This window comes from Siphateles boraxobius, unplaced genomic scaffold (assembly GCF_051911475.1).
Source record: "Siphateles boraxobius isolate OS27281-9 unplaced genomic scaffold, OSU_SipBor_1 31, whole genome shotgun sequence".
Lineage (NCBI taxonomy): Eukaryota > Metazoa > Chordata > Actinopteri > Cypriniformes > Leuciscidae > Siphateles > Siphateles boraxobius.
Genome location: NW_027508931.1, coordinates 11,163,146 through 11,185,537, shown reverse-complemented (window position 1 = coordinate 11,185,537; position 22,392 = coordinate 11,163,146). Strand labels below are relative to the sequence as shown.

Sequence of the window (22,392 nt, the reverse complement as noted above, 5' to 3'; positions counted from 1 at the left end):
ATCTTACTCCATTCAGCCAATCAATTGGATTTCCCCGAGCTTGACGTACTTAATATTCATAAGCCAAATCTTCACCATAGTAGGATTCGTGGGCAAAAAAGCCAGCGCGCTTCTCTTTTCCTGCACGTCAGACGTGTCGCTCAGTCAGTCCTCTGCATTCAAACCATCCTGATCTCCATCTTGAGGATATTCCTACCCCATCTGTTTCCTTTAGGACTTTATTGTACAAAAAATGGGAGATATAAGACTGCCGAAGCACATGTTCTTGTGGTGCCTTTCTGCTGTTTATATGTTTGCCTTCGCGTCTCTTTACGTGCAGATTCCGGGTGAGTTTGGGAAGATTTTTAGTTTACCTTGCATGCATTGAACTAACTAAGAGTTTAACTGTGACGCATGCAATAAAAGTATTTTAGACATACATTTTTAATGAACATGCTTATCTATTAATACATAGGAAATAGTTTTTTGAGGTTGTTTATTCCAATGCTTTGCAGATACAGATGAAAATATTTTAAAGGGCCTATCATGGGTCTGGTCGAACCGTTTGTGCAGAACATCTCACATATAAGCATGTTGATGCCTGTCCTGAGGTCTGAATATTACAGCCATACTTTCAAAAGAAAATGCATGGCACCAATTATTTTATTTTTTTCTATTAAACTAAAAGTATCATAGTATTAGCAGCATATGTTTTTGGACATGTACAAGATAATACTTTTCAATACTATGGTATGGAATATGGTGATAATAATTCATTACCCAATGGGGTCCAATTTTTTTTAAACCACGTTGAAAATCTGAGATTCCCAATCTAAATGAAACCTGGAAATTAGGATTCTGAAGGAAAAAACAACAACAACGCTCTCTTTCTTTAGGTCTGTATGGAAATGAAGGATTGCTGCCAGCACGGTGGCAGCTGCGAGTGTCTGGGAAGAGTGTTGTGGAGCAGCTGAAGGATTCTCCCACCCTGCTGTGGTTTGGTCCTCATCTGGGTTTGGACACGCAGCAGTGCATGGAGCTGTTCAGTCTGACCGGAGCTCTGCTCAGTTTAATGACTCTGGCTTTACCGCCGCTCAGAGATTGCAGAGTTTTCCTGGTGCTCTGGATACTCTATCTGTCTCTCTACCAGGTTCAAACTTATTTCACAATCGGATTCTACTACTGACTGACCAATATGGGTTTTTCAATGGCTGATGTGATGTATTGAGAACAGGGTGACCTATGGTTGATATAATGCTATTATATAAATATAATACGATTTAACAACTGCAAATCTTCAACCTGCTGTCGGCCATTGGCCTAAAACCCCATATCAGTCACGAATACTACTTATTAAGGGTAAAAATAAATCATTTTAAAAGGTAAAGTATGAAGTACTGAAATGTGCTTGTTGTTTTTAGGTGGGCCAGGTATTCTTATACTTTCAGTGGTGAGTATGAGACTTTTTGTCAGTGTTTGTTGCTTGTACACCACTTGATGTTATATTTTATTCAGAAACGTTCTTGTTCCTTAAATTGTATCTGTTATGTAACAGTCTTTGGCTTTGTTTAATCAGAATCAGAATCAGAAAGAGCTTTATTGCCAAGTGTGCTTGCACACACAAGGAATTTGTTTTGGTACTGAGGCTTCCAGTGGACATATACAAATACAACATGAAACATAATACTACAAATTATAAGAATAAAAAATAAAAATATAAATATATGAGAATAAAACTATCACAGTTGGGTTTAGTCAGAATAGACATTTTCAGATTTACAGATTATGAACCTATTTACAGTGTTTTGAATATTATAAATAAATAAATCTACATATAAGTATCACCTGAGTTGTGGGATATTGCACTAAACAGTGGGAGTATTGCACTTACAGGCATATGCCTTGGGAGGAGTGTTAACTGTTCAGGAGGGAAATGGCCTGTGGGAAGAAACTGTTCCTGTGCCGAGATGTTCTTGTGGCCAGTGATCTGAGTCGCCGTCTTGACGGTAACAGTTCAAACAGGAGGTGTCCAGGGTGAGTGGAGTCTGTGATGATTTTACCTGCTCTCTTCCTCACTCTGGAAGAGTACAGGTCCTGGAGGTTTGGCAGGGGGGCACCAATAATCCTCTCCGCAGTCCGGACTGTCCGTTGTAGTCTCCTGATGTCTGATTTGGTAGCTGAACCAAACCAGACAGTGATGGAAGCGCACAAGACAGACTCAATGACGGCTGAGTAGAACTGAATCAGCAGATCCTGTGGCAGGTTGAACTTCCTCAGCTGGCGAAGGAAGTACAGTCTCTGCTGGGCCTTTTTCACAGTGGAGTCAATGTGATTGTCCCACTTCAGGTCCTGAGAGATGATAGTGCCCAGGAACCTGAATGACTCCACTGCTTCCACAGTGCTGTTCATGATGGTGAGTGGGAGGAGTGCTGAGCTGTTCCTCCTGAAGTCCACGATCATCTCCACTGTTTTGAGCGTGTTCAGCTCAAGGTTGTTATAACTGCACCAGGCAGCCAGCTGTTCAACCTCCAGTCTGTAAGCAGACTCGTCACCGTTTCGGATGAGACCGATGACAGTGGTGTCGTCTGCAAATTTCAGGAGCTTGACAGTGGGGTCTTTAGAAGTGCAGTCATTAGTGTACAGGGAGAAGAGCAGTGGGGAGAGAACGCACCCTTGGGGAGCACCAGTGCTGATTGTGAGTGTCTTGGATGTGTGTTTCCCCAGTCTCACTCGCTGCTGCCGGTCCGCCAGGAAGCTGGAGATCCACTGACAGATCGATGATGGTATGGAGAGCTGGGTCAGTTTGGCTGTGAGAAGACCAGGCATGATGGTATTGAAGGCCGAACTGAAGTCCACAAAGAGGATCCTTGCATAAGTCCCTGGTCTGTCGAGATGTTGCAGGATATAATGCAGTCCCATGTTGACTGCATCATCCACAGACCTGTTTGCTCTGTAAGCAAACTGAAAGGGATCCAGCAGGGGTCCAGTGAGGTCCTTCAGGTGGGCCAGCACCAGTCTTTCAAACGACTTCATGACCACAGACGTGAGAGCGACAGGTCTGTAGTCATTAAGTCCAGTGATTTTGGGTTTTTTGGGGACAGGAATGATAGTGGAGCGTTTGAAGCAGCAGGGAACTTCACACTGCTCCAATGATCTGTTGAAGATCTGCGTGAAGACCGGGGCCAGTTGGTCAGCGCAGGCTTTTAAACAAGCAGATGAGATGCCGTCTGGGCCTGAGGCTTTCCTAGTCTTCTGTTTTTTGAAGACTCGGCTCACGTCCTCCACACAGACCTTAAGCTCAGGTTGGATGGCAGGAGGGGGGAGTGATAATTGGAGAACAGGAGGTGATGCTGAATGTGTGAAGTGCAGATCAGACCGGGTGTGTGGTGTGAATGAGGGCTTTTCAAACCGGCAGTAAAATGAATTTAAATCGTCAGCCAGGTGTTGATTGTCCACAGATCGAGGGGATGGTGACTTGTAGTTGGTAATGTTCCTCAGGCCATTCCAGACTGATGATGGGTCGTTGGATGAAAACTGGTTTTTCAGTTTATCAGAGTAGTTCCTTTTAGCAACTCTGATCTCCTTTGTCAATCTGTTTCTGGCCTGGTTATACAAGATTTTATCCCCACTTCTGTAAGCATCCTCTTTGGCATGACGAAGGTGTTTGAGTTTCCCAGTAAACCATGGTTTATCATTAGTGAATGATAAGAATGTCCTGGTAGGAATGCATGTATCCTCACAGAAACTTATATATGATGTTACAGTATCTGTGAGCTCATCCAGATCATTGGTAGCAGCTTCAAAAACAGTCCAATCAGTGCAATCAAAGCAGGCCTGTAGATTCTGCTCTGCTTCATTAGTCCATCTTTTCACAGTCCTTATTCCAGGTTTAGCTGATTTCAGTTTCTGCCTGTAGGTCGGTATGAGATGAACCAAACAGTGATCAGAGAGCCCCAAAGCTGCCCGTGGGACGGAGTGATATGCATTTCTTATTGTGGTGTAACAGTGGTCCAGTATATTACTGTCTCTGGTGGGACATGTAACGTGCTGTCTGTATTTTGGTAGTTCACGGGAAAGATTTGCTTTGTTAAAATCCCCAAGAATGATTAAAAGAGAGTCTGGGTACCTTTGTTCCGTTTCAGATATTTGTTCAGCCAGCTGTTGTAGCGCCGCGCTCGCGCACGCGTCTGGAGGGATGTAAACATTCACGAGAATGAAAGAGGAAAATTCCCGAGGCGAGTAGAAGGGTTTACAGTTTATGAAATGTGCCTCTAAATTAGGAGAGCACATCTTCTTCAGTGTTGTTACATCTGAACACCAACTTTCGTTAATGTAGAAACACAATCCACCACCTCTCGTTTTCCCCGTTAGCTCCGCGATGCGATCCGCTCGGAACAGCTGGAAGCCCGGCAGATGTATTGCGTTGTCCGGTATGGCTTCACTCAGCCAGGTTTCAGTGAAACACAAAGCAGCAGAGTTTAAAAAATCCTTGTTAGTGTGGGTGAGGAGAAGTTTAACTCTGTACAGCCTTGAAATCTTGACCTTGAGAGACACTTGAGAGTATTATTTATTGTAGTCACACATCTGTTGATCTGTTTTCATAACACATGTGAAATGACCTCATGCGTGTCAAACATGTCTCTCTCCTTTCTTATCTTGTTCTCAGGGATAACCTCTTGTTGGAGACAGGCTTCTTGGCCATTCTCGTCGCTCCCATGAAAATGCCCTGGTCTTCAAAGGTGTGCCTCCATGATAATGTGACTTTCTGGCTGGTGCGCTGGCTGTTGTTCCGTCTGATGTTTGCTTCGGGTGTCGTCAAACTGACCAGCCGCTGCCCCACTTGGTGGGGCCTGACAGGTGAGGAACTGTAGAATATATTTTTATTTGTGCCTACATGTTCTTGTGTTGCTACTGGAAGTTTCAGAATATAACCAGAATGGTGCACCACATGAGATGCAGTGTCCCATGATGCAGTGCTCTCAAGTTGACCAATGAATTAGAAGCAAAATCTATGGTTTGTTCTAACTCATTATTTTATTGAACTGTTAAGAATTAAAGGACTCATGAATTGAGAAATCAAATTTTCCTGGATCTTTTGATTTAAGAGTTCATTGCACTATTAAAAAAAATCCTGTTAAGCCCTATTCGCACGGGATTAGTATTATCTGGGGTCCTCGTGTGAATTAGAAATTACCCCCCCCCCCCCCCACATCTGAATTTCGTGTGGCGCATTCGCACGGGATAAGCAAAGCCTGTGATTTTACTCGAATTTACTGACTTATCTCCCGGATATTGATGTCAATAGGCTATTGCTGGGAAATGTCTTGTACTTATATGTCTAGCTGTATGATATATCATAAACAGAAGAATGTGCCTTACTGCATGATGCTATAAGTGTCATCCATTTCCATCTAACCATTCTTTTTGTTTTTGATCTTTGGATGGTTTTTAGCTTTCTCTTTCTGCAAATTGTATAGTTTTACGGTGTATAGCGATATGACCCAGCACCCAAAATACTATCAAAACACTCCCATGCAGCCTCCATTCTTCGTGAAAGATGGATAAAAAGGCGCAAAAAAAACCTTGAAAAATTTATAAACGACCCGGCCAAATCCCAGAGATGCCGATTCGCACGGGACTAATATTATCACAGGACCTTGGTGTTCGGCGAAATATGGTAGGTCATTTGCGGGGGAATTTGTACTTTTTACAAATTACAATCATGGGCGATTCGCACGGGATTAATATCACAGACAACCTCCACAATTATTATAAATGACTAGAGGTCACCAGGTAATACTTATCCCGTACGAATAGGGCTTTAGTTTCAGAACTCAAAACTTCCTCGTTAGTCCAAAAACAACTTTTATTGAAACCAAGCTACCCTAAAATACTAATTTCAGATTTTGTTACATTATGATGTAACGTGTGACAAAAGGCCGCCCCTGCAGAAGATCAACGCCTGCTTCTACATCTAGCCTCTTCAGCCCCGCCCACTGATTTGCCCATGTCATGTAGTAGTAAATATGAGACAGACACAAACACAGGATTACTCCAGCAACAAAAAGTGAAGAGATGCCTCACCTGTTGCCATTACAAGATGTTTTGAAGTGCCAAATTGTGGAAAAATGATTAGCTCTCACTCCTTATTTAGTGAGTAGTGAGCTAGCTAACGTTAGTTGAAAGTTGTACAGGAAGTTGTATAAGATGAACAAGCAGGTACTCTTCAGGTGCCTTTGATGCTAGTAAGTGCAAAAGTAGAAACTAGCTCACTACTCCCTAGAGTGAAACTATCGAAATCAAAACATTCATTTGGCATTTGATTTAAAAATAGTATAAACCAGGTGAGTTTGCAAGTTTACCTAGCATAATGGCTAATTAGCGATTAGCTTTACTAGCGATTAGCAAGCTAATAATATAATTCACATTCATTCATGAATATGAGTGCTATTTTTTAATGTTTAATCCTCAGTGATGCTGAACTTGCTCAGCTAGCTACCCATCGAGTTGTGTGTGTCATCATCTTACCCAAACATTGGAGTGTCCGTGCTCAACTAAGACAGAGGCGGCATCTATCTAGGTGAACCGAACAATGGTTTAATGATTCAGTTCGACTCCCAAGACAAGACGATGCTCACCCGACTGGCCAGTAGGAACGTGGCCCTGCCCATGACACAATTTTCACAGCGAAAGCAAAATCCTGACACGAGAACAAGAAATTGCATCGAGAGCAAAGAAAAGCGTTTTGAGAACTTTTTTTTAAGAGAAAATGTTTTCACACTGATAGCAAAAATATATATGAGATTTTTGAGAGATTTTTTTCTCAGAAATAATTTAAAAAAAATTAAATTTATATTTTTGTATATGTTCTACTGTATGTGAAAATACTTTCTCTCAAAACTTTTTTTAGTCTCAAATATTATTATTTTTTGCTATTGGTATGAACTTATTCTCTCAAATATTCTTTTTTCTCTCATGAAATGCTTTTTTGCTATCAGTGTGATAACTTTTTTTTTCTCTCAGATCATTTATTTTCTCGCATGTAATAAACACACAATTCTAGCTCCATAGAGGAGGGGCCTTGAGTAATTTGTGGGGCCCTACGCAACTTGCGTAGTGTGCGTATAGGGCTGCTCTGCTCTGATTACACATTAAATTATTCATTTAAATTCAGTGTCATAGCGGGGTTATTATAGTTAACTAAAACCATAAAAAAATTGCAGCTTGAAATAAATGGTAACTGAAATAAAATGAAATATAAAAAATGTAATATGATTTTTTTTTCAGCTAGTTGCTGAGGCAACATTTCTAGTTTTTAATTTAGTTTAACTTAATGTACTAAAAATAAAAACTGTATAGACATCTTAAAAAAAAACTATAAAAATGACAAAATCGCAAAAAAATGAAACTGGAAAATATAAAAATAAAAACATATTCAAAATATTAATGTCACAGAGTTTCACAGCTAGTGAGAGCTTTTCAGGTGAACCTCACTCCCCTGATCCTAAGAGCCGTGCTAGCTACTGGCGCTAGAGGCTGTCTTTAACATCCTAGTTAGCTAGTCTGCCTCCCATGCCGGCGCCCTGGGTTTGAGGCCCGCACAGCTCGGGTAGGACCGGAGGGGTACATTTGTGGCGTGACCCACATGGGACTGAGGTTTAGGGGCGTGAGTAAAGGAGTCCAGCTACTGAGAGCAGTGCAGGTGAATCTCACTCCCCTGATCCCAAGAGGCAAACTAGCGACTGGCGTTAGAGACTGCGGTCATTAGCGTCCGCTTGTTAGTGCTCCCGCCTCCCATGCCGGTGACCCGGGTTCATGGCCCGCACAGAGACACGGGCGAGTCTGACATGAGGGTTAAGTGCGCTGGTGTTAGTGTGCCTCTTGGTATCAGAAGAGTGAGGTTTACCTGCACAGTTCTCACTAGCTGGCCTCCGTTACATTAGTATTTTGAGATATTATTATAGTTTTATTAAACTAACAGTGTCTCATACACGTGTTCTGTTGTTCTCTCATTAGCTTTGACCTATCACTATGAGACCCAGTGTATACCGACCCAGCTGGCCTGGTTTGCTCATCAGCTGCCGGTGTGGTTCCAGAAACTCAGTGTGGTGGGTGCCTTTGTTATCGAGATGGCAGTTCCTTTCCTGTTCTTCAGCCCCATACGAAGACACAGACTCGTCGCCTTTTACATGCAGGTGAGTGTGTATGCATGCGTGTAATCAGAAATGGAGAAGCTGCTACCAGTTTGGGCATTATTGTGATGTTTTTGTGTTACAGGTCCTGCTTCAGGTGTTTATCATCCTGTCTGGGAATTATAACTTCTTTAATATTCTCACCATCACCCTGTGCCTGTCGCTGCTGGATGACCAACATGTAAACTTCTGGCTCCGCAGACCCACGCTGAAGACAGAAAGACAATGTAAGACATACTTACGTTACACTAAACATTGAGCTCTTATGCTCACCAAAGCTGCATTTATTTGATCGTAAAAACAGTAATATTGTGAAATTATTTGCAATATCACTGAGAACGATATTGTGCTGTTTGAATACATACAAATGTAATTTATTCTGTTTCAGCATCATTAGTGTCACTAGTCTTCAGTGTCACATGATTCTACATAGGGATGCACCGATCCGCATTTTTTCACTTCCGATCCCGATACCTGAATTTGGATATCGGCCGATACCGATACTATTCCGATACCAGAGCTGTGTTTGCTTTAATATTATTATTATTATAATTGTTGATTTTATATGATGTTGCAATAAACTCCTCTCAACAGGCAAGTATGATATGTACGCATGTATGCATATGTCCCAAAAGGCAACTTGAGGTAAGTATAAGGTTAGAAAAGGAAGTCAGAAAAACAGGATTAACAGGAAAAATCCCATTCTGAAAATAAATATGCAACTGTAAGTGTTTCAAATTGATTGTCATGTCAATATTTATTACATTTAGGGATGCAACGATACCATATTTCTGAACCGATCCAATCCCATACCAAATATTCTGAGTATCGACTAATACGGATCCGATACCAGCGCAGTTTTTTTTTAAATCAAGTAGAATTTCTAGAACTCTGTGTTGAACTGGTAAACACTGTTAAACACAATCTACTTAATACAGACAACTTCATTATAAAGAAAAACAACAAATAAAAAAAAAATTATCATAACCTATGACAAAAATTATATTATACACTAGATTAGAACTCTAGAAATTAGAAATTTAGTCTAGAAAAATCACGAGTGCACAATAATTGTATCAAATCTGAACATAGTGAAAAAAACATTATTTAGCGGGGAACAAATAAGAGACAATAAGTGTAGGCACCAGCACTAAATCTGGTAAAACGTTACACATTGCTGTTTGTATTGTAAAATACATTCATGAAAAACAAGATAACAAAAATCAAAAAGATCAATTATTGTATATACATAGTCTAGCTACTATAAAATTAAGACATTTTTTATATGTATAGCACAGCTGTTTATTGAGGCAGCAACATATGATAGATGCGACATTTAATAATCTTTCATTGCGCAAAAGTATTATGATATGATTATGAAAGACTCCAATACAGTGCGGCACAAAGTGCTTATATGCGCATCCCGAGCGCAGAATGATGCGCTTGAAGCAACACAGACTCACAGCGCGCACCGCTTCGAGTCCGCATTGAAAAGTTCCAAGCACAAAGGAAAGACATATTGATGCGTAGTGTATTATACAGTATCTATCTACGCAATAGTTTATTCAGCCTTTTCTTTTAACAGTTTTAAATTTCAGTTACTGTGAAGAACAATTATAGTGCTCTCCAGTGTTGTGATCTAACAGACACACGGTAAAAAGTAACATGATTAAGGTACAGCAAGTCCAGCAAGATAGTCATTTTATACGAAACCATAGAGCTTTATCTACAGATCAAGTATACTAATAGTAACATTGAATCATCTTGGAGAGTTTCATCGAGTTGACCGTCATAACCGAACGCGCCGCGCTGTTGAATGCTGAATGAAGAATGATTGACAGCCGCAGCGGAGGGAAAAGTTTACGTGATCTTGAATTTAATTACTTAAATATTCATTTCTATCTCACATTGTACTATAGAATGGCTTCAGAACACTTATAATATAGTGCACGAACACTTAATGATGCTTTATAATGCTTTTGTGGGGCTTAACATTAACACAATAGTAAACACACAATATCGGATTTAGATCGGCCTCGTCTGACCGATACCCGATCCGGCAAAAATGGCTGTATCGGAGCCGATACCGATACTGGATCGGATCGGCCCCATCCCTAATTCTACAGAAATCATTATAATATGCTGTTTTGCTGCTCGTATTTAATATACATTATATATATTTGTGGAAACTGTGTTTTGTGAGAATGTAAATATTACATGAAGATGGCAATGTATGTTGTACCTTTTTAGGACAAGATGTTAAAACCAGGTCCACACGTCCATGTTTTTATTTTATTCTTTCAGCATCGTTACAGACTCTATTCTCTGGAATGGCTGTAATGTTAGAGGTCAGTGTATACGCCCTGCTTGGCTACTGGACAGTCAGATACTTTGACCTGCAGGTGGACTGGGAAAAGAAAAGCGTGTCCTCCAAAACAGGTGAAGCTCTCAGTGATGTCTTATTGAGGTCAGTTATCGTTCAGTGTGTTTTATCTCTTTGTGTTCCTGTTTCTCAGCCTTTACTTATTTTGAGTTCAATGGCTTTCTGAAGACTGTGACTGTGCCCAGTATCTGGATTGGTGTGCTGTGTCTCGCGTGGGAGATCATCACTGCCATGTTTAAGTAAGTGTTACGGGATAGTTCACCTATGGTTTGTTGGCTCAATATGTCCATTAGATGGCGTTCTGGTAGAAGAAATGTTTTTGATTGCTTGTGGGTGTGCATATGTTCCAGATGTGCTTGTGTGAAGGGCGTGTTGTGGCGTCTCTGGAGCACAATCCAGTGGGCAGTGATGGCTGCGGCTGCTGTCTCAATGTTTGCCATCAGTCTGGTTAGTAAACTTCCTGTCAAGTGTTATTTTAGTATCATTAATATAGTATAATAGTATTTATTAGTTTTATGTTTTCAAGGTTTTTATTTTTATTTTATTTTTTTAAATGTCTATTTAGTTTTTAATTTTATTTTTAGGTTTTAGTAATTTTAGTATTTCAACTTACACTAAATGAAAATTTTGCCTTTGCAACTAACAAAAAAAAAAAACTTTATATATATAGGCAAAATGTAAATTGTGGTTGAATTTGTGGTTTTCACAAACATTAGTTTAAGCCCTCATTTAGCAATCTCAATGTTCCAAATAGCAATTAAACATCTAAAAGTATCTTTATTTGTATGTTTTCTGGGAGGAGTACCTTTCCTTTGTCCATGAAAAACGATCTTAATCGCCTTGTCTGACAAAACCGATGCGTGCGCACAAAGACACCTCAGAAAGCACTCGATCCCGATATACACACACACACAGAATTACAGTATTTCAAAATATCTGTCTTGGCGATTATCCATGCAAACATTATCTGTTATGTGGACGTTTGGTTAACTGATGGGGAAAAACATCTTGTGCGGTAGAGTAGGACTAATATATAGGTTGTCTGTTTCATTAATGTTAATCAAAAAATTGTGGTATCATGGAAAAAAAGTTTAATATATATTTTTCCTATAGATATTTTGGTTTTGATTTTAAGGTATGGTTGCTAGATTTTGTTTTGGAACCTTCAGAAAACTTTCTCGATTTTTCTCAAAATTGACTTTGCTGACTCGATCAACTTCAAACAGGTGTAGCTCAGTCATTTTTGATCCGATTCCAACAAATAATGCATAATTAAAAATTTTAAAACCCCCCAAAAAAAGTTAACTACTTTTCTCTCATTTTGACAGTATGGGTCGTGTTTATTTTAGTTTTAGTTAATGATAACAACATTATTTCCTGTTTGTATATCCTTAAAGGGATAGTTCATAATTTTGTCACCTGCCTGCCTGTCTAAAACCTAAACCTGTCTGTTGAGTTAATTAGCAGAATTGCCTGGTTTTCCTGCAAAGTGATGTTGACTACAGCTGTCAAAAATGACAGACACAATGGACCGTAAAAGTAGTCCATACATCTTGTATTCCATATTTCAAGTCTTATCAAAGAGTCTGATAGCTTTTGTGGGGAATTGAATAAAACGCAAGTAATTTATAAAACAAAAAATCAAACGTGGCTTCTGCACTTTTCTATCAATTTCATTCTGACATTCACAATACACAAGAACTTGTGTACTTCAGATGTAGTGCACAGAATTCTAATCTTTTTGAGTGCACTGTCCCTTTAAGTTATGTAAAAATGATAATGAAGTATATAATAAAAAAGAATAATAATGAAGTATGTGTGCAGGTTCCCTACACCTACTTTGAGTATGATGCCAACAGTAATCTTTGGCCTGGGATCCGGACAGCGTTTGAAATGACTGACCGTTACCAGCTGGTCAACTCATACGGATTGTTCCGGAGAATGACCGGGGTCGGAGGTCGCCCAGAGGTGGTCATTGAGGGCAGCATGGATCGCAACACATGGACGGTCAGTTTGAGTATTTCAGGAAGTTCACATAGTGTTTGAATTACAACACTGATTTGTACGTGAAGATGGACTTTACAAAAAATTAAATATGGGTTCACAAATTGAATCTAACCCAGATCTTAAAGGTGAAGTTCTGTGCGATAGGCAGCCTCCAACTTGCAAAAATACTTTTTCCAATTATGGGTTGGGAATCTTTAGGCACCTAATAATCCGATTCTGAATCCAAAACGATTGTTGATCTAGGCTATTTATTTATTTATTTTAAGTACATTTTTTACAGGAGATCGAGTTCATGTATAAGCCGGGGAACATGAGCGCAGCGCCCCCTCTGGTGGCTCCACACCAGCCCAGGCTGGACTGGCAGATGTGGTTTGCTGCTCTGGGGCCGCAGACACAGAGCCCCTGGTTCAGCAGCCTCCTACACAGACTCCTGCAGGGCAAACACGATGGTGAGGATGTGTCATTTGTGCATGTGTGAGATTTAATGGCATCCAGTGGATCTGCTGAGCAAGATGCAGTGTGGAATTCAGTGTTTTGTACTATACTGTTCTGTGTGTGTGTGTGTTGTGCAGTGGTCAAACTCATTCAGACAGATGAGTCTCAGTATCCGTTCAGCAAACAGCCTCCTGCATACGTTAGAGCTCACCGCTACAAATACTGGTTCAGCGAGCCGAAAACGGATGGGTGAGCGCACGCAAAGTCCCACAATGCCTCTTGCTATGAATTGTCAAATGCATGTTTAAAATGACATTTTTATTATCTATCTAAACAGTGCAGTATTGTTAACGTTAGAGATGCACCGATTGATCGGCTGGTGATCGGAATCGGACGATTTTCACGTGATCGGCGACCGGCCGGTCAGCCTGACATATTCCGATTTTATGCCGGTCAAATGATTATTTTGATGGACAAAATAAATATGATTTCACACAAAAAGTGCCCAAAATGCACAGAATTTGCATGTCTGGTGTGTTTTAACAAGAATTGGAGTAGGCTATGTCAGAAAAGAAAATGAAGACTCAAAAATATTTATAGAAAATGTACCCATTTAAACTAGTTTTTATTATTTCCCAATCCTCAAGCTTACCCCTCTGCACCATGTACAAGCGTTGACAGTGAGCGCTTGTTTAGTCTGGCTGGACATGTGGCAGAGAGAGAAGAAACAGACTATCTGGTGACAAAGTAGAAATGCTTCTGTTTGCGAAGAAAAACTTGCCATTGATGTACAAGTGATTGCAGTCGCCCTGTGTGTGTGTGTTTTGAGAAATATCTTTATACTTATCTCCTAGGCTATATTTATTTTTATTTGTTATTTATATATTATTTTATTGCCATTACCTGTTTTCATAAAGAGGTTTAGTTTGCTAAATATATTACTTTTTTTTTGTTGGATATTGGATGTGAAAAGGAAACAGTTCTTCCATAACACTGTACTTTAGATGTGTGTGTGAATTTCCCACACCAGGAGTATATAGTTATTTGTTATGTAAAATATGTAAAATGTTCTATTAAAGAAAAGATAGAAAATAAATATTGTGTGTGCTGTAAAGCGGAATCGGCTAAAATCGGTATTGGCAGGTCAAACTCAATAAAAAATCGGAATCGGCCTTGAAAATTGTAATCGGTGCATCTCTAGTTAACGTTGATGTTTAATGTTAGCCTCATTGAATGCGCTTCCTTTGACTTTTAATGTCTTATTGTGTTTGTGTCCGTTTAGTTCATATCCTCAGCGATGGTGGAGACGGGTTTACGTGGAAGAGTTCTATCCTATAGTGCACCTTGGTGACTCTTACCTTGAACAGATGCTGGTTCAACATGGTTTGAAGGTAAGAAACGAGTCTGAATCAGGACACATTTTAAACATTGATTTCAACTATAACCTCACAGGTGAACACCTAAAGCTCCCTGTCTGTTACCTGAAGAGTAGTTTTTTAAAGAATTTTCTTTAGAGCTGCACGATTAATCCAAATAAAACGTAAAACTCGATATGGCTTAGTTTAATTATCAAATCGTAAATGAATAAATATATGCGTACATGTATGTTTCAGAGTAAAGTGCATCACTATGTTCGTTTACACACATGAACGACATGCTACAAGTCTACAGCCTGTTGCCAACAAAAGAGAAGCTTTTGGTGTTTTTCCACTGAAAGGAAAGCTGGAGTTTAACGTTTGAAAATAAAATAAAAATTAGTCTTGTAATTTTACAGTTTTATCATTATTGTATTACTAAACACGAAAAATATTAAACAAAATAAAAAATCAAACGGTTGTAATATTTCATTGTAAAATAAAGAAATTGAGTATTTAAGAGAAATAATGATAGTAATTATAGTAATAGTAAAGTTATTATTACAGCCATATTTACAGCAATTTTTTTTTTTCAAAATTGTGCAGCACTAATTTTCATTGAGCTTATAGAAAGCTTAGAGACATCTTTTATAGTTGACATCAAGAGACTCTTCGTGTTATATTTTGATATTTTGTTATTTCGTTGTATGCATTTCTGAACATACAATATATGAAAAGAACAGCCTCTGCAAAAAATAAATACAAATATTCTAGCTTCATGCATTTTTTTTTTATCAACACTTGAATGTGAGTTTCATAATAAAAGCAACATTTAAAAAAAAAAAAAAAAAGCTGCTAAAATCATGTTCAAGACGATGATCAAAACATTGATCGGGTAAATCATGTCTATAAAGCTTGCACAGGCCTATACCTCTTCCTGGGTTAACATTTCTTTCAGTTACGTCAAGACATTTTTCATTCATATGCTGTTGAATGCTTGATTGTGTTACCTTATGTGTGTAAGCAATCTTCTACTGCTTGTTTCTGCTTCTTTTTTACACTTGAAAAACATGTAAATTTGTGTCGTAAATGATGGAAAAACTTGTCAATGGTGGGGGAAAGAGTTAATGAAGGTTTAACAATTATAAATACCATCTCTTGATCTGATCGAGACCCTCTTCCCATTTTTCCCATCAGGATAAGGCTCCTCCGAGGCGCAGCTCGAACGCTTGGCTCCCGCGGTTTTTGCGATATGTTGGTGAACATGCGCGTGAGATGCCTGCTCATCTTTTGCTGTGGACTCTCTTCAGCTCTGCAGCGACCGTGTGTCTCCTCAACTCTCTGCGATCACGTGCACATCATCGCCAATGCGAATCGCTCCAGAACCAACACACAGACAAACGGCCCGCAGGACGGACATGCTTCAATGTGGCGGAAAAGAACGAGAAGAAACGTGAGGAGGAGGAGAAAGAGGAGGTTACAAAAGATGATGCAGAGGAAGATAGAAAGAAGCATGATAAAGATGCAACAAGTGAAGAGGAACAGGAAGGAGAAATTGAAGAGGAGGAGGAGGTTACAAAAGATGATGCTGAGGAAGATAGAAAGGAGCAGGATAAAGATGCAACAAGTGAAGAGGAACAGGAAGGAGAAATTGAAGAGGAAGTGAGTGCAGAGGAAACGGAAGAGGACAGCCTTAGGAAAAGGAAGTGAAGTTTTTTTTTTCCAAATGATCTCCTGTGGCTTTAAATGTAACTGGACTTTTGAATACCAGCTCAGGGTAAAGACATCTACCCCAAAACATCAGCATTTACACCTTCATTGTGCCAAAACATTGATATTTCCAAAACATTGGCATTTTTGAGAGATGTAGACCGAGTAGTGAAGCTTTCATGTATCCCAGGAGTGTCCTGGATTTTCCTGCACGTTTAGTTAAACTAATCCTGATAGGAGGACCACACTGCAAAATGAGGGATTTTTGTTGTTGGTCTGACTTGTAAATGCAAAACAAGGTAGGTTATTGTTTCCCCCAGTGTGCACTAACTGCCTACACCCTACATGATATCATGTTAAGTAAACCCCAGGATGTGTTCCACCATGAGACCTTTAATTAACTGTAAAAAAACAAGCAAACTGTACATTCAAATGCACATACTGGGCCTCATTACACGGAAGAGTGGAATTTGTGTTTGTAAAAGCATTCTTGCATTGAATTTAATGCATCGAAATGCCAACCAGCACTTTTTTGCACAGACATTCCTTTTTATTCTGCTCATGTTTTATGAATGAAGCCCAGTATGTGCTGTGCCTTATGGTATACCAAAAGTATCATGACGTTTCATGAGTAATATAGAGATGCTTAAATATTTTTTCCCTTAGATTGTTATCTTGTATTTTTGGTGTAAAATGACCTGAAATTGTTTATCGGACTGTAACTGGTTATGGCCTTAGATTTGTGTATTGTGTTTGTGACATTGCTGCTTTTTTTCTCTTTTTTTAACCACTGATGTCGTTAAAATATTGCATCTTTATTGTTAATATGACTGAAGATGCGCGTGCACACAAACACACAAAAAAAAACACTCAGCTTTACTGTTTTGTAATAAATTTAATAAACTTTAAAAAAATATACACTGGCACAAGTGCCATTATTTCCAAAGAAATACAGCCTCGCAATTTAAATTATCTTCATTCTATATGGATACATGATTATTGTTAATATGACTGAAGGCGCGCACACACACACACACTCAAAAACACTCGGCTTAAATTTTTTGTAATATATTTAATAAACTTAGAAAAATACACACGGGCACAAGTGCCATTATTTCCAAAGAAATACAGCCTCACAATTTAAATTATCTTCAGTCTGTATGGATACATGATTATTGTTAATATGACTGAAGACACACACACACAAACACTCTGCTTTAATGGTTTGTATATTTAATATACTTGGAAAAATATACACTGGCACAAGTGCCATCATTTCCAAAGAAACACAGCCTCACAATTTACATTTTTGTCTTCAATCTATATGAATACATGATTCATTCTAATATAGTAATAACAATGAATACATGAGATAATAGGATATTAATAATTATTTTTTCTTTGTTTCATGTTGGTAAAGCAACATGAAACAAAGAGTCCACCCTTCAGGCAGAATGATATTCAGTCTCTAGAATTATATATAATTATGGTACACATTCACCACTGCAGTACACCAGGGCAATATTTATCAATGAGAGCCTGATAATACGGCCTCAGACGTTCCACGTCCGGTAGTTCAGTGCTCTTGGTATACAAATCAAACTTGCTGTCAGGAAAGACAAACAGACGCATGTTATTGATCTACCTGTAGAAACTCCCAGCGTGAGGTCAGATAAAAATAAAAATCACAGATGAGATACTCTTATTGAGAAACTGATAACATACTTAAACTCTTTGACCCAGGGAAGCATCTGCAGGTCTTTCTCGTTGCATAAGTGCATGTAGTCTCCATTTGAGTGCCAGGGGTAGAAGGAGTGGAAGCGGATCATGTAAAGACCCTAAAGGAATTTGGGAGTGTTAAATGTACAAAAGTATATTATAAAAGTGTAAATCACATTATATTGTTTGTGTGTATGTGTTAGATTTGTGTGCTTTTCAGGTGAGCTGTGTGACGTTACCTCTTCAGGGATGGTGCATTTGTTGAACTTCATTACCTGGTACAGATACTCTAGAATAGAGCAAGAAGAATTTCTACTTAGTCACTTCAGCAGCAAATACAGTACCGGGCAAAAGTTTGGGGTCGGTAAGGTGTTTCTTTTTTTTTTTTTCATATTATTGAAATGTCTCTTATGCTCACTGAGGCAACATTTATTTGATCAAAAATACAGTAATATAGTGAAAAAATATTTTTCTTTATATTAACTGTTTTCTGTATGAATTTATTTAAACATTTAAATTTATTCCTGTGATGCAAAGCTGGATTTTCAGCATCATTACTCCAGTCTTCAGGGTCACGTGATCCTTCAGAAATCATTATATGCTGATTTGCTGCTCAAGAAACATTTCTTAGTATTATCAATGTTAAAAACATCCTGAAAAATAAATTTTTTCCTCAGGATTCTTTTTTTGATGAATACAAAGTTCAAAAGGCCTGCTGATCCTTGGGGTCATGGATTAAAAATCAATTCTCGATTTTGAATCGAATTTCTGTTTGATATATTTATAGTTTTAATTTGAGTTTTGATTCTAAACTTTTCAAAGTGAAACTGAAAATATAAAGGGAAATCAAATTAATAATTTAAAGGTTTAACATGCAGTGGTGTGTCAGAGTGCCTTGGTAATTGGTAATACTAGGTATATCATTCATATTCATCAACTGTTCCCCGTTTTTGCCATGTCTTGTGTTTTTAAGGCGCTTGTTTTGCTGTTTTTTGTAATACCTGGCTACGCTTCACCTGGAGTTTTAATGAGGAGAGGGAAGACTTCAGAAGTGTGTAGAAGGAGAGCTACTGTTTGGTCGTGAGTTATTTCAAATAGTAGTTTAAATAATGCCACCTTGTAGCGACGTTATTATTTTACACTAGTTGAGACGTATCGAATCAAAGTAAGTGATTATCAGCTGATTCCAATTATTGTCCGATCGTTTGGATTTAGAAAAATATAAGATGCGTTGTTGCTTTCTCAATATTAAGTGATTTAGCCTCAGATACAGAATATGTTCATTGGCTTTTACAAGCAGGTATTGACATATTCCTACGCCCCTGCTCTTTACTGTCACTTTTGATCAATTTAATGTGTATTTTCTGAATAAAACATAACTCAAACCTCAAATGTTTGAACGGTAGTGAGTTTCGCAATGAGACATTGGATGCAAAATCATGATGGTGTTATGTGCAAAGATCCTTCAAATCACTCACCATCATGTCCCCAAGACATCAGGACATTAGCAAGCCCACAATAAGGTTTATAGATCCCAAATTCTGTGCTGCATTAAGAGAAGTAAGCAAACACTACATCATCAGGTCAGGTGGAATGCTAAAGAATGCAATGAACAATTTTAGTTCTCTGTTGACATAGGATACCATTACTAACTTTACTAACCGTTGAAGTGAAAAATCATTTACTCGTCCTCATGCTTTTCCAAACCTGTATGACTTTCTTTTGAGGAACACTAAAGCACCATAAAAGTCTTATTGAGAAGTGTGGGCATTCTTCAAAACATCTCCTTTTGTGCTCCATGGACAAAAGACAAAAGTCATACACGTTTGAAACGACATGAAGCGACCGTTATTCCTTTACCATGTTATAATAGTTTGTGTATATTCAGGAACATTGTTGTTGTTGTTAACTAACACTTTTTAAAATCATTTAAATTCATTAAATAAATCTGAAATAAAATAGAAAACGTATTAGATGAGAAAAATTTTACTTAAAATACTTATGAACATGAGAAATGTTCTAAATTGACCAAAACTTAAATTAAAGCTAAATAAAAAATTTTTTAGAACAAACTTAAATATAAAATACAAATATTAATATATATATATATATATGACAAAATTGCATAAGAAAATGTTACTGTCAAACACTATAATATATAAATAATACTGTAATATCACTGATCAGGAAAGCCGTTTTGATATTTAGAAGATAAGTGTATTTTTGTTTTAAAAGGTGTGTTGCTGTACTTGAGTGTTGGGTTCTTCACATCTGGATTGCCTTCAAATGTCGAGTTTCTGAACACTATTGAATCCTGCAACTTGCATCCCACTGGGAATGTGTCTCCAACTACGGCCCACTGAAACACACAAAGCAGCATTCTGATTGCATATCATTTAGCCCATGTGACCGTCGTAGGGTTTTGGACTGTGTTTGGATGCATTTGTCTCTCACCTGTGGTTCCCCATACAGTGCCATGATTTTTCCAATGTCATGGATGAGACCAACTAGCTGGAACCAATCTGGAGACGGGTAAAAATGAGATGAGTGCTTTTAGTTGCAATGTTGTATTTTAACATTCGCCCAAATAAAAGTCTCCACAATGAACTTTCACATTTAGATATGGATTTCAGTCCTGAAAGAAGCCGGTCAGGTATGGACATATTAATCAGAAACTGGACAAAAACAAGCTAAGTTGCGTGTTTTTGTAAAACACCATCTTATCTAAGTACAATGTAAGTGACTCCTGTGACCTTTGTCCCTGCTGACTCCTCACCTTTATCAGGATGCTCTTTGCGAATTCCCTCGGCGGTCTGGAAAGCATGGAAAGAGTTGGGGAAGTCTACATCAGGGTCGGATTCGTCAACAAGCTCGTCCAGGGAATTGATGTTTTCCATCATGGTCATGCTGAAGTGATTGCAGTTCGCCCAATCCTGGTGCTAAAGGTGGGAGACAGTGTTCAGTGTTTGTTTGTGAAGGTTACTTTAGTTTTGAGTGTGTCTGCATTTATTTGTATCAGTTGAATCAGCACAGGGCTTTTACTTACTTTATTGGAGATGCTATTTAGCATCTGGTTTTAATACAGAACATAACTTTAAAAAATGCACGGTGCATCAGAGCAAAAACTGACATGCATACATACAAAGACCAACCTTTTGCTTGACGAAGTCCAGCGTTTGGCACGTGTGCATCTGCTTGTATGTATTAAACACACGGTCAAAGAGATCTCCACTCTGTATTAGACATGTACACACATCAAAATGGAAATAAGTGTGACATATGAAGAGGAATTATACATAAGTTAATAATGTGCCAAATTCCACATTTTACTGTACCTCAAAGTTTCTGAATTCTGTTTGGTCTTTCTCGTGACATTCGGGGCGATATGCCAGAGAAGGATCCGGCCCCTATGAGTAAAAGTTTATGTGTAAGAAATAAGACTTAAAAGACAGATACCAACTCAACTTAACTACCAACTCAAAACAACAGTTTGATTGACAGGTTTCAGTATTGCGTAATTTTCAATCAAGTCATTCATGTATAATGCCTACAATTCAGGGAGGAAATTGATTATGAAACATGAATGTAAGTAAATGTCTGAATGTCAGGTACATACCAGGTTCACCACCCTCATGGTTCAGCTGAGATTGTGTCGTTCAGGACGGAGGAGGATGTTGTGTGTTTGGTCCCTCTGAGTGCTCTATTTATAAATGGTGCACATATGGGGTCTCTGAACTGTAGTGGGAATAACTAGTAAAACTTTAACTTTCTCCTGTTCGCTTTCTCTCTGATGCTTCTAGTGGTGTGTTTGTGTGTGTGTGTGAGTACTGGGGTATTTTGGCGCAAATACAGCGGACTGATTCAGAGAAGATATACTCTACCATTACAGTGACTAAGGGCATTTGGTTGAATAGCATTTTAAAGAATTTGATTTGATTGCAGTATGTTTTCTTTGGTATTATGTTTGTAGTTTCTTATTTGTAGATCATCTCTAAACTGCAGTGTTGTTTGTTTTACCAGAACGTTCAGAGACTTCGTGTGTGTGTGTGTGTGTGTGTGTGTGTGTGTGTGTGTGTGTGTGTGTGTGTGTGTGTGTGTGTGTGTGTGTGTGTGTGTGTGTGTGTGTGTGTGTGTGTGTGTGTGTGTGTGTGTGTGTGTGTGTGTGTGTGTGTGTGTGTGTGTGTGTGTGTGTGTGTGTGTGTGTGTGTGTGTGTTTTGGCCCAAATACAGCGGACTGATTCAGAGAAGACATACTCTACCATTAGAGTGATTTGGTTCAATACAAATGTAAAGAATTTATATTTTACATTTTATTTACCCTTAGAGTGACTAAGGGCAGTTGGTTCAATAGAAATTTAAAGAATTTATATTTTACATTTTATTTACTTTTAGTGTTTTATTAAGTTGTGTTTTAGTGTGGTTTTGTTACGTTTCACTATTTGGCTTTGTTTTAAATACTTTAAAAATTTTTAAAGTAGGTTTTTTTATTTAAATTTAATCTATTTTTGATATCAATCAACACATACATCTAAGTAAGTGTTGTTTGTGTCACCAGAACGTTCAGAGAGTTCAGATTGATAACTGTGTGTGTGTTATATTTGGGTCATTCCTA

General features: G+C 38.4%; 2 protein-coding genes across 2 annotated transcripts; one reads left to right on the top strand and one right to left on the bottom strand.

Moving 5' to 3' along the window:
* Positions 1–81: 81 nt before the first annotated feature.
* On the top strand, positions 82–16,975 carry lmf2a (lipase maturation factor 2a). The gene is made up of 14 exons (XM_077193784.1): positions 82–326; positions 876–1,129; positions 1,401–1,429; positions 4,646–4,836; positions 7,996–8,174; positions 8,257–8,398; positions 10,476–10,610; positions 10,688–10,793; positions 10,905–11,001; positions 12,379–12,561; positions 12,842–13,010; positions 13,134–13,245; positions 14,279–14,387; positions 15,549–16,975. The coding sequence occupies exons 1-14, from the start codon at positions 233–235 to the stop codon at positions 16,059–16,061; spliced, it is 2,313 nt and encodes a 770-aa protein (XP_077049899.1). The 5' UTR covers positions 82–232; the 3' UTR covers positions 16,062–16,975.
* A 524-nt stretch (positions 16,976–17,499) lies between these two features.
* On the bottom strand, positions 17,500–21,466 carry miox (myo-inositol oxygenase). The gene is made up of 10 exons (XM_077193785.1): positions 21,397–21,466; positions 21,116–21,187; positions 20,933–21,013; positions 20,557–20,719; positions 20,235–20,302; positions 20,030–20,139; positions 19,259–19,326; positions 18,020–18,069; positions 17,787–17,899; positions 17,500–17,667 (listed from the first exon to the last, which is right to left on the bottom strand). Exons 1-10 carry the CDS (start codon positions 21,412–21,414, stop codon positions 17,559–17,561), a joined length of 852 nt encoding a protein of 283 aa, XP_077049900.1. The 5' UTR covers positions 21,415–21,466; the 3' UTR covers positions 17,500–17,558.
* Positions 21,467–22,392: the final 926 nt, after the last annotated feature.

Excerpts from the sequence above, each read along its gene's own strand:
- lmf2a (XM_077193784.1), top strand. The coding sequence starts at position 233 with ATGGGAGATATAAGACTGCCGAAGCACATGTTCTTGTGGTGCCTTTCT. Across the intron at positions 327-875 it reads TCTTTACGTGCAGATTCCGG|GTCTGTATGGAAATGAAGGA; the intron begins GTGAGTTTGGGA and ends CTCTTTCTTTAG. Across the intron at positions 13,011-13,133 it reads CCTGCAGGGCAAACACGATG|TGGTCAAACTCATTCAGACA; the intron begins GTGAGGATGTGT and ends TGTGTTGTGCAG.
- miox (XM_077193785.1), bottom strand. Across the intron at positions 19,327-20,029 it reads GTGAAGAACCCAACACTCAA|CACAGAATTTGGGATCTATA; the intron begins GTACAGCAACAC and ends CTCTTAATGCAG. Across the intron at positions 18,070-19,258 it reads GATGTCTTGGGGACATGATG|AGTATCTGTACCAGGTAATG; the intron begins GTGAGTGATTTG and ends GCTCTATTCTAG.